Here is a 12,074-nt window from a genome sequence, read left to right as displayed (position 1 = left end):
GAGTAGAAAAAGAGTAGGTAGGGCCTCTCCCCTCCCGTTCTTCCACCCTTGATCACAGCTTTTAATGCTGCTTTGCTTTTCTGTTTTAAAGACAGGATATTGTTCATATGTCTCCAGCATAATGTTTGGTCTGACCCTAAGATGAACACAGAATTTACTTTTCCTTTGAGAACAAGAAAGATTAGGCTATCATCAAATCACATCAATTGTGATTTGTGACTCTTATTTATTATCATTTATTTATTTAATGCACTTTAGCTCACACCCAAGATGCTGAAAGATTCCCTTGGTTGGGACAGTGGTTTACAAGCATTTGCAATTTAATACCATGCCAAAAGTGAGGTCAAATGATCAGGTGTTGTAGGATCCAGACTCAGAGGTGGTGAAGTCACAAATGCTGCAGCCTTGGCCCAGTTTTTGCTCCAATAATGTGTCCCATCTGTCCCGAGACTGGCAGTGATTGGTTCCCCCAAAACAAGAGCACCTTGGGAAAAACACACACACACATACAACTGGTTATACCACCCTTCTTTCCCAAGCAAGGCAACTCAGCTGCCACCCACAGACAAGCCACATCGCTAAAATTAGTTAAGTAATGTTGAAGAGAAGATACCAGTTTAATTTGACTGATTTTACTGCTTTTAAGTATTACCTTACAGAAGGGTAGTCACATTAGTCTGTCATAGCAAAAACAACACCTTTGTGGCATCTTAGAGGCTAAGAGATTAAATAACAGTGGACTACAGTCCACATCTTCAGATGCAATGGGGGATCACACTTTGTGCATGCTTATGCTACAATACATTTGTTAGCCTTTAAGGTGTCATGAGTCTCTTCACCATTTTCACTCTAGGGAGACATGTTTACACAGGAGAAATGGTTTTCTCACCAAGGTGCTTGACTAACTCTGATCAGAAGGATTATCAAAGGAGTTCATATCAGGTGAAGTCTGGGCACGTTCATTGTCCCTGTGACAGAAACACTTGGGCAGGGTGGGGAACATGCTTGGGGTGGGGGTGGGGCAGATGACTACCCACCTGGCCCTCCACAGGCCAAATGATGTCAGGGCACACGGCCACGCCCCCTGATGTCATGTGTTCCCTAGTCAAATTACCAGCTGGAGTTCCTCCTGCCAGTGCTTTGCCTGAGGACCACACACAGTGGAGCTAACTCAGCTGAGGGTGGAGCACTCCTCCACCCTGCCCCTCATCCAGAGGGCCAGCTTCAGGGCAGTGCTGGCTTTCACCAGCCGGGGAAAGCCAGCCCAACCAAGACAGAAGGTGGAGCAGTGCTCCTCCTCCCTGCACTTCAGTTGGGGTGGCTTCACCTGCCCTGTGCCTTCCCCCATTGGGGGTGATGTGGGGTGGGTGAAGCTAGTGGGGAGAGAAATCCCTGTTGTTATCTCTGATTGATTGATTGATTGATTGATTATAACAGCAGGGATTTCCCTGCCCACCACTTGCCCTCTCATAAATATTTGTCACTTGATGACTGCAGCATCAAGTGGTCATCTGCATGTATGAATGAGCCATCATTAATCAAATGCAACAAACAGGATTTTTGTTTGGTCTCCCCCCAAATTGAATGCTTTTCATTTAGTGGAGTCAGTTCACTGCAACGAGACATCAAGTTAAGGGAAAACAAGTAAGGTATATGCTTGTGTGAACCAGGCTTTGGTGCTGCAACTTGGGGCATCTCTACATCAGCCTAAAATCCTGCATTTAAAACAGGGCTTTCTCATTATCTGCGATCTATTTAAAAACAGAACAAAGGGCATTTAGTGCAGGAGACACCCTGGAGGGTAATGGCAGGGTCACGGGTGTCATGTAAAGAGCCCGCAAATGTCTGTGAAGGAGCAATCTCAACTGCAGGATAAAAGCCTGACGTGAAGGAGCCCTTGGATTTCATAGTAGAAGAATCTGTTCTTTCTAGCACCTTGACAGGACATTTTATTATTGAGTGTACGTTTATTTATTTGATTTATTAGCTGCCCATCTGGCTGGCTACCTGGCCACTTCATCACATTGGGTGGATGAAGGAGGACAAAGTTCATTATGTCTGTGTTGTGATAAGAATAATCTATCTGCTGTGTGCCCATTTAAAACAGGAGTAGGGAGCATCAGGCCCACGGTCTCAATCTGGCCCTCCTGGGGTCCCAATACCGTCCCCTTCCACTATTCCCACCCCCTTTTCCCCAAGCATGGTTTTTTAGTGGTTTCCTAGCTTTTGTGCAGTTTTTTCCCCATTCTAAAAGGTTGAATTCCTCTCCAAAGGCTTAATGACTGGCAGGAAGAGCTTTAGGGTATAATCTTCTTCAGATGCCCATCAGCCTCCAAGCAGCCTGGCAGGGATCCTATGCAGGAGGAGCATAGAGGCAATCATCATTTCCACACTTCTTCTGCTCTTCATTTTTGCTAGACAGGCATTTTTGCCCATCTAGCTAGGGCTCTGCTGAGGAGGAAGGAAGGAGGCTGGAGACGGCTGGAGGTGGCTCATATCCCAACTTTCCCAGTCCCCTCCCGTCCCAGCCCACAACACCCCCCTTTCTGTCCTCTCCAAGGTCAGTTTTGTGAGTCTGGAGAGGAAGCTGTCTGTGCTGGCTGGGAGGGGGCGGGGGCAGGGAGCTTGGACTCCTGGGTCCAAGGTTACCGTGCTATCTCCGATCTTGGATCCAGGAATCCAAACTACCCTATGGCCTCCCAGACACTGTCTAGGGGCATAGGATTGCTCTCCCCAGTTTCAATATGCTGTTACTGTTTTTTTGCCCCACTAACTTCACCTTCAGTCCTGCCACCACAGCAATGCTGCCCCAAGAGCTTCTCTAAAATTGAATTTATTTGAGCCTCAGGCTGAATGAAGTTCCCCACCCCTGATTTTAGGAATGGCTACTGAAGAAAGTCAGCAAAACCTTATCCTGCCATTCTTTTGCCAGAACAGCCCAGAATCTAGTTTGGCAGTCAATCTTCTGTAGCCAGGAGTCTAACGAGACACACATTGAAAGGTGCATTCTGTACCTTTTTTTCTAGCCAGCGAAATGATATCCGCTGCACTCTTACTCATGACCTTGGTGATATACACTGGACAGTTGATCCGACTAGCTATGGTGATTGCTCGGAAAACAGCTTCTGCTTCAAGCTGAAAAGAGAAAACAAATTTGGCTGATGTAAACTTGCACACATGTGCCCCCCACACACACACACACACCACATGGGGCCAAAAAGGTTATGTACCCTTTGTACTTAAATCATCTTGTACTTAATTTTTTTAAAATGCACACCTCTCCACTTCCTTATATTTTACAATGATGGGTCTTCAAGTAACAACAAAAATGTTTAGTTTACATTAGTGCAAATAAGCAAAATAACTGAATATAAGTATATTTAATGAGAATCTGCCTTGTCCACTGTATTTTTCCATTAAATACCTCCCAAACAATATCCAGTCGGTCCTGTATTCCAGAGACTAAAATTAACTCCCTTCCAAATCTTTCTATGACATTATTCAATAGGGTTGTAAACTTCGCCTTGTATCTTACGCAATGGTAAACAAACAAAAACAGATCATAGCTGCTAGACCACTTGAACTGAATGCAGCCCTTACCTCCTCAGGTCTGCTCAAGGCATGCCCCTCTGGTCCAGTGATTCCCATCTCCAGTATACGTTTTTGTTCCTAAAAAGATAACGGAGACATGACAATTCCCTATAGGTTAAGAGTAATCAGCTGATATATCCAGTCACTTTTATATACTTAATTCAATTGTGTTTGCCAAATACAGAGGTCTGTTCTGGTCTTTCACCACCACAGCCACCACTAAATGCACATAATGGTAATTAGTACAGGTTGCCATGTGTTAGTTGCCTAGCAGAATTATGAAAGCGTTGGCCAACTTTTCTTAAAGACACATGTTTCCAGACCTCACCTTCCAGCTACTTCACCAGTGCAAATCTCCTTGGTTGGACAGGTCCAAGTCAAAAGGGCAGGTGGCACAAAGCCAATTGTTTGCCATGGAGATCTTTCAGAGACAATTATACCCTGGTGATGAAAGCAGCAATAAAAGCAGTCACCGCTTCTACAACATCCATGAAATGACGTTTAGAAGACTTGCTCCAAATGCAAATGGAAAACCTGGCTTGTCTGTTCATAGGGAATCATGTCCAATCACTCTGTTGAGTTTTCCACCTGTTGTAACTATCATTGACCATACTCACCTGTATATGCACTTTAAAGAGATTCAGTTTTGCAATCCACTATTCTTGCACCCGATAACAGTTTACCTTTTTATATTAAATTACTGCATTCAACTTTTCCCACTTCTTCCCCATGCCCTGGAATCACAGGCTGGTAGGAGTGTAGGCAATGTTAAGGAAACGGTCAGATCAGGCATAGTGAAGAGGCATAGCTAAAATGGCTGTCTGTTCCAAAGTTTGCTTTTGACCTATTACTGACAGGCAGCTTGTCCTGGGAAAAGAGAACATTATGAGAAAATTTCTTTCTCAATAAGGTTCATGCCCCAGATAGGTCAAAGCCACAGAGAACAGGTTGGGAAATTGCTATAGAACTGTACAGATTCATCAAATATGAAGAGGAGGGATTAAAAGAGTACAGTATCCAATCAAAGTACAGTAAGCACATCACATACCATGTTCAACTGTAAAACTATAAAAGTAAAAGATACTGGGTGGGATTGTTCCTGGCAAGGCATAACCTCTGCTAGTTGAAAGCTGTGTTGGTAATGTACGTTCTGTATTTTGTCTTGATCTCCTTTCCTGTTTTTCCATAGGGTATGTGGTGTGTGTGTATATGTAAGTGTTGTTGCAGAACCCAGAGTCAGAGAGACCACGGAGTGAAGGAAAAAGAGATTCTTTATTTAACGCGCGGGCTTAAGGCTGGAATCATTTCCAAAGAGCCAGAAGCCCCGATTTACATTAGCACATTGGTTTTATAGACATTGTGACACATATGAAACGGCTCCTCCTCCCCCTCCCGCATGGGGTTGCAATCCTCAACATTTCTTCTCTTAGCACTATTGTTTATAATACAAGAACTGGGTTATAGGGTAGCCATGATAAGGAGAGAACAGAAGAGAACAGCAGAGAACAAGATATACGATTGTATGACCTTTGACAAGATAAGGAATTCCTGTGTCTCGTCAGCTTACAACAATATATTCAAGGGAGAAAGAGCTCAGCAAGAACATGAAGCATGAGACTGCATGAGGCTACTTAGTCTGACCCCCGATATGGCTGCTACATTCCCCCCTTAAATGCATAATTTCATTACAATTATAGCATTTCTGATAACTATACAAAGCTTTTTGTGACATACATATTACTTAGCCTTTTGTTGGGCTATTAGAGCATAGAGGGCAGCAGTTTTACTAGCTGAGACATAAAACAGATTGGTTAAACAGCGCATAAGACAAGGAACGCAGAGACATAACAGTATCTCTATGAACAACACTGGTAGAATTAGGATGAACAATGCTTTCAAGCCAGCTAAGATCTGGAAGCCAAGGGGTTAACTAATTTAGCTAATTGTTTTGTCTTATTGTTTTGTAAGCTACTATATTGTGCAGCTTGTTGATTTGTTTATCTACAGCATTGCCATTATCAGTTAAGTTAAAACAACAGAGCTTTTGGTGTGTCTCACAACTTAAATGATGAAGAAGGAAGAGGTAATCTATACCAGCTCTGTTTTCTAGAACTGCACCTTTTAGATCACGCAGCTTTTTATTTAACAATGACAATGCTCGTGAGGAGGCATTTATGCTTTTGGCTAAGCTGCAAGCTAACCGGTTGATTTCCAGACTATTAGCCAAGGCTAAACCTGGAACCCCAACTAGTGACATTGCTAAGGCCAATTTTTCTGAGTCAGAATATAACTGCACATGACTATTACAATTTTTAGTTAGTTGGAGTGCTCGAGGCTGCCATTGACGGATTTTCTCGGGCTACAGGGGAAGAATTGGCACCAGTTCAATTGGCGGCTGAGGCAACATGGGTGGTTATTAGACAAGTTGGCAGGAATGAATGACCAAGTGCGGGAACTACATGTCTAAAACCATCCATGAGGCAAAAGTATGTGGGCATCATTAAAAGATATGTTTTGAATTTTATTACAGTGGAAGGGGGCCAGGGATAGCTTTATATTTTCTGGAAAATTTTTTGACAATTAAGCATTCGTGCACATGTAGCAACAATGGGGGTGCGTAGAGTGAACTCTGTAGGGGGTAGGATCTTTGCAACTACGCCCCAATTAGCATTTTGGGAATAAGTTAAACTTACACCATAAACTCTTAACATGGTATCTTTTTGAATTTTCCCAGGATGTCTACAGACAGGTATTAGGCAAGACCTAATAAGCCTGTTTGCAGGTATACCTCTTGGCAAACAAAAATGTTTTACTCTCGTGATGTTAGCCAGGTGAAGCCAGTAATTATCAGCAAATCACTGGGACAAACTTCTCCTTCTAGGCGCAGACCCCCCTTTTTGCACTTTATTAAGGAGACACAATGCAACACTACTAACACTACAACACGCATGTTTGATCTTCTTTGGGATCTGACCGTATGCTGGGCAGCTATTCACCTGGCAAGCTGCAGTAGGGTCTAGTCCCCTTCTTCAATTCTCTAGTTGCAGGTCTGACCGTATGCAGGGGGACAGTTTCCCGGTGTGTCCACAGTAAGGTCTAGCCTGAGTCTTCTTACTGCTTTTTCAGAATGATTTTTAAAGGATTTTCAGGATTTCTGTTTATAGTCTACTCTCTCCCTCTCGCTCTTTTGACTTGTGTCCAATGTATCCAGGGTTTAACTCCAGCTGCTTTCATAGCTGTGGGGGTGGAAAGTATGACAGTTCTCAGTCCTCTCTATCTGGGAGTCAAAGTGTTATTTTTCCCTCTTTAACTCATACTTTATCTCTTGGTTGGAAAGGATGAGCTTCTGTGATGGGAATGGCTTATTTTTTTAAGACAAAGCGACGCTGGGCTTGAAGAACTTTGCTCAGTGTTTGGACTTCTTGTTTAAGGCTAACGTTTGCTTGCCTTTGATGCTGCTCCAGTGTCAATTATGAAGTCAATGTCACGGCCCCTTACAGTCAATGTCACGGCCCCTCTCAAGCTGTTTCCCTCTTCGCCCATTTTGGCCCCTTTGGTTTTCTCCTTTGTGTATTTATTTTATTTGGGCATTCATGCCACTAATGTCCATCTTGTCCACACTGGGCGCACTGGTTCTTTGTTAAGAATCTTCTGCCTCTGCCGGGTCTTCTTCTTTTCTTCTTTCGTCCACGTCTTCTTGGGCCTCTGGGCTGAGGGAGGTGTACTGGCGATAGGCATCTGAAAGACGCTCCAAGTGCGCTCTGGGGCCTCGGTGGCACCTTGCAGCACTTTAGACACTTTGGTCATATTAACTGACTTCTTCATACCCGCTTTCATGGCTTTTAACAGCAGGCTTTGATACTGGGTGAGGCGCTCCAGCCCCACTTGTGTTTTGGGATTCCAGCGAGGGAGGGGTTTATTTACAAGGAGACTTTATTGGGTAACTTACAGCACACAGGCGTACTTAATGGCTGGATCAGACAGCTTCTCTGAACCACGAGCTATTGGGCTAAATGGGTTATTTATACCATACATGTTACCCATGAGGCAGCACAACACTAGCAAGCATTTTCAGCATAGGCTAGAAGTGTTTGGTTCTCAGGCACAGCTTCCTGTAAACAACTTCGCTTCCCAAAGTGCTTGATAACACTTTTATTCATTAGTATGGGAAGACAAATTTTTTCTCTTTCTTTTGCTTTCTTTTTCTTTGCTGATCTGCCTGTATTGCAGATCATGTTTCAAACTTTTTATATAAAACTTTCTGATCCATGCACCAGCCTTGTCTCTTTATTTATCTTTTTCAAGTTAAACTCACTTACTTAAACCTTTCTGCCTTACACTAGTCCCAATGACACACATTTGGGATAGGTTCTTCTTCTCCTTCTAGTTAGATTTTCTTTATCTTAAAGAACTATTACATTATTGTGGCTACTTTACCCCAGGTAATAAGCTCCAGGCACAATCAGCTGCTTTTAATTTACCCTGGGGGCAACTATGGCCACGCTTCTTTTCTACAAATGTTTTTTTTCTTTGCCTCTTTCTTGCCTTTTCTTCTTTTCTTCTCCCTTCTCTATCTGTCTTCTACTTTCTCTATTTTCTTCTTTTCTACTTGCTTTTGTCTTTCTTTCCTTGTCATCCATTGGGAACCACACTTAGTATCATTTGGAGTTGCAACTAACACTAATCTGCAAATATCACATATACTTTATGATATCTAGGAAATCATAAAATATATACAACAAACTTTTTCTGCAATTTAACACAATGAATGGAAAACACTTTTTGCATGGTAAGGCATGATGGAGCAGATCCAGCAATTATACTGCTCTTCTGGCTGAAAGCTCAGGGCCCATTAAAATTAAGGGACGGGCATACCCACACACGCAAAGAGTTCTAGGTCACCATTTTTGCATCGGCAACTCTATGCTGCATGAGTTCTAGCAGAAGGAAATCTAAAAGTTATAGATCAAACTCAGCCTGCTGTACACTGAGCTGACTACAAACACAGACACATGGTCTACAGCGATGAGAGTTCAAGTTTATCCAAAGCTTCACAGCACTGTCCATGGCAAGTCTTTGACAATTTAAAATTTTAGTCCATGTGCAGAGTGTCGCTAAAAAGCCCAGATGATGATGGAGGCAACCAGAGAAGGCTCTGGGCAAAGAAGATGCGATGTTTCCAGCAAAGGCTCTCCACTTTTGCATCAGTTTAAAAAGGGAAAGTGTGGCCCTACACCCTTTCTGACAGACAAGGGCCTTTAACTTTTTAGCAAGGCCTCTGTCTAAACAAGAGCGGCACAGCTCAGCTCTCTAGCCATGACACTTTAACTTGGGCAACTCCTCTGTAAATTTTATTTTACTTCTGTCAGGTTCTCTCACAGACATTTTAAAAACTTAGTCTTTTTTTTTTTCTTCTTCTAACCTGGTACACGAAAGCACTGAAACACTGAGTGCTGAAACTCAGGACGCTGGGGGGTGATGGGCATCGCCTTATACTTGCATTTTTCAGGCAGCCATTAATCTTCGGGGAGGCGGTGGGGTGATTTGCAGGACTTCAAAGGCAAGCTTCTCAGTTTGTCTGTATTTGTAAATCCCAAGCTTAAAACAGGACATGATGAGGTACAGGGCAGCCAAATTCTTGCTTTGGCACGGGCAACAAATAACTCGGGTCAGCTTTCTTCGCTGGGGTCTCAAACAGGAAAACAGTCTTAATTTAAAGTTGTAACATCACTGACAGCGTCAGCCAGCCAGCTACACAGATCTCATTGTTTTTTAAGACAGTTGCTCCAATATTTTCTTTTTTTCTCAATCAGGTTGGGTCTCCCAGCTTACACAGTTTATTGCAGCTTTCAGGAGCATGGTAGTAGCGTGATTTTGGCTTGGCCAGGAACATGCTGTCTGGTTTCTCGGTCTCTTTAGCACACACACTTAGGCAGTGTAACACTGGACACTCAAATCAGTGAGATTTCTTTATTGCAGGGAATCCCACGGCAAAAGCTTAATGGTTACGCTCTTCAGAAATCATATAGCCGATGGTCAGTAGCTACAGGCTCTATGCAATTTTAACACAGTTCAGAGCTAAACACGGTTACCTTGACAGAGATCTTCAACGTGGTCTTTCCGCTTCATTCTACTTTGGGCCAGTCTTATGGCACACTTTTCACTCGAAGAGGGGTCTAGCCTGTGCTCTGGGGGCTGATTCTTCACCTTTATTTTCTATTTTGCCTTCATCTTCTGGGTCTTCATTTTCAGTTTCCATTTCTTAGGGATTTTATCTCTATTAGGCGAGGTGATGATGTTGTACAACTCAGAACGTTGTGGGCAATTTTCCTGCCCCCCCCCTCTCGGCGCGCTAGGCTAACAGCTACTTCTTCGGCCTTACACTCTCACGCTCCCACGCTTTGTTAAAAGCCAGACTGTCCTGCAACATTTTTCTAATTAACAGCCTCAGATCTTGTTCTTTTTTTCCTCTCAGCTCGACCTTGAGCTTTTTGCTGTTCTCTCTTTCTATTCTGAATCTTTTTTTAAAAAAAAAACCTTTTTCCTTCTTTGTTTGACATACATCTCAAGGGGGTGCAAGGTTTGCTTCCCCCACCACCCATAGCCTCCCTCCTAAATTGAAGACAGACACAATTAGGGAATGGGAATTGGTCAGTGAGTAAGGGGTCTCACTGGCTGACACAAGAGGATTTTTCACACCACGCACTTTGCTACTGGCCTGGGCACCCGGACGGTCAACGGTATGTGTCAGAAACCGCAGTAGCCACTCACACAATCATCATTCTCTCTACTGCATCCATATGTCCCTGCCACCCACTTTTCCCACTTTTTACCAGAGCGGAAAACGGCTTCCCCAGCTTCCTCAGCTTCCTACTGAGTACTGGCGTGCTGGGTACTGGCGCCCACTCGGGGGTGTGATCAGGCCCCCCTTCTACTCGCAAGGAGTAGGTTCTTTTGTATACGTATACCACCAACACTGACCTTCTTCATAAGGCGGGGCCCTCTTTTTTTCTGCCCAGTGGCCTTTCTCCCTAAAGGCGGGGCCCTCTTTTTCCCATATACTTGCCTTTCTCCTGAAGGCTTCCAATGTGGGTTTCAACTCAATTGCAGCTGCGATACAGGCAGGGCTCAAGTTCCTTCCTCCGCTTCCCAAGGTTCTCTTGCCGCTCGCTGCCGTTTGGGCGATCCCGGTGCAGGCTTTCTCCCATTCACTCGACAAAAAGGTCGGTGGCACCAAGAAAGGGAGGCATGCGCCGAGCTCGTCCTCCTGGTGTGGTGATCAAGAGCAGGCAAATGCCACCTGTCTGGCTCAGAGCCTGCCACATCCGAGTCACGGCACCATTTATGTTGCAGAACCCAGAGTCAGAGAGACCACGGAGTGAAGGAAAAAGAGATTCTTTATTTAACGCGCGGGCTTAAGGCTGGAATCATTTCCAAAGAGCCAGAAGCCCCGATTTACATTAGCACATTGGTTTTATAGACATTGTGACACATATGAAACGGCTCCTCCTCCCCCTCCCGCATGGGGTTGCAATCCTCAACATTTCTTCTCTTAGCACTATTGTTTATAATACAAGAACTGGGTTATAGGGTAGCCATGATAAGGAGAGAACAGAAGAGAACAGCAGAGAACAAGATATACAATTGTATGACCTTTGACAAGATAAGGAATTCCTGTGTCTCGTCAGCTTACAACAATATATTCAAGGGAGAAAGAGCTCAGCAAGAACATGAAGCATGAGACTGCATGAGGCTACTTAGTCTGACCCCCGATATGGCTGCTACAGTGTGATACTGCCTTTCTTATTAATAAAAAGCAATGTGAACTCCATCTATCCAGTTGTTACTTGTGGATCAGTAAGCCACAATCTAGGACCTTAAGCTAGACGTATCAGGTAGGAACTCTAGGACAGCTTCTTATTTGGGCAAGGGATCCATCTATGATCCTTCTAAATTAAACAACAGTACCAATTGGGCAAGGAACTTAACTGTCCTTTAAATTATTCCATATAGCCTACTTTTCCTACCCCAGAAATGTTTCCTACCTTAGGAATATCTGTTTTGGGTTGGGTGTGTTGTGTTTGGTAATGGAGGTGGGGAGTGGGGCATAAGAACTTAATACGCACTTTGTGTGGTTTGGCCAATGAGGAAGGTGGCTTGGATGAGATATAAAGCAAATCACATACCTCCTTGGCATCGGTCTTAGGCAACTCAGTAGCAAGAAGGTCACAACAGAGCTTCAGAAGGTAACATGTTCACCTTTGGGTGCCATGGCAGCAGGGACCGAGGACAACAGCAGCAGTGAAGGCAAAGGCAGCAACTAAGGTCCTCTGGTGGCTTCAGCTTATGTGGAAAGCCTGGTAGTACTGGGAAAGGGTGGTCAAGGACTAAACCAGTGGTGAACAGTGGGATTTATGGTCAGGGGCTCTGTGCAGCTACTATCCAGCAGGATGCAAACCAAGGGGCCATCTACATGGCACCGC

At 44.1% G+C, this 12,074-nt stretch overlaps 1 protein-coding gene across 3 annotated transcripts in view; it reads right to left on the bottom strand.

Moving 5' to 3' along the window:
* The window catches only part of LOC146344360 (dihydropyrimidinase-related protein 1), a 172,318-nt gene that overhangs the window by 49,869 nt on the left and 110,375 nt on the right, over nt 1-12,074 (bottom strand). For all 3 annotated transcript variants that reach the window (XM_084859923.1, XM_084859924.1, XM_084859925.1), the window contains 3 exons: nt 3,601-3,669; nt 3,015-3,135; nt 328-484 (listed from right to left, as the gene is read on the bottom strand). In XM_084859923.1, coding sequence (XP_084716049.1) covers nt 328-484; nt 3,015-3,135; nt 3,601-3,669 — 347 coding nt within the window. The remainder of the gene's footprint in view (nt 1-327; nt 485-3,014; nt 3,136-3,600; nt 3,670-12,074) is intronic.

Source organism: Heloderma suspectum, chromosome 5, assembly GCF_057233095.1.
Source record: "Heloderma suspectum isolate Gila_16-S chromosome 5, 16-S_ref, whole genome shotgun sequence".
Lineage (NCBI taxonomy): Eukaryota > Metazoa > Chordata > Lepidosauria > Squamata > Helodermatidae > Heloderma > Heloderma suspectum.
This window is presented reverse-complemented; position numbering and strand designations above follow the sequence as displayed.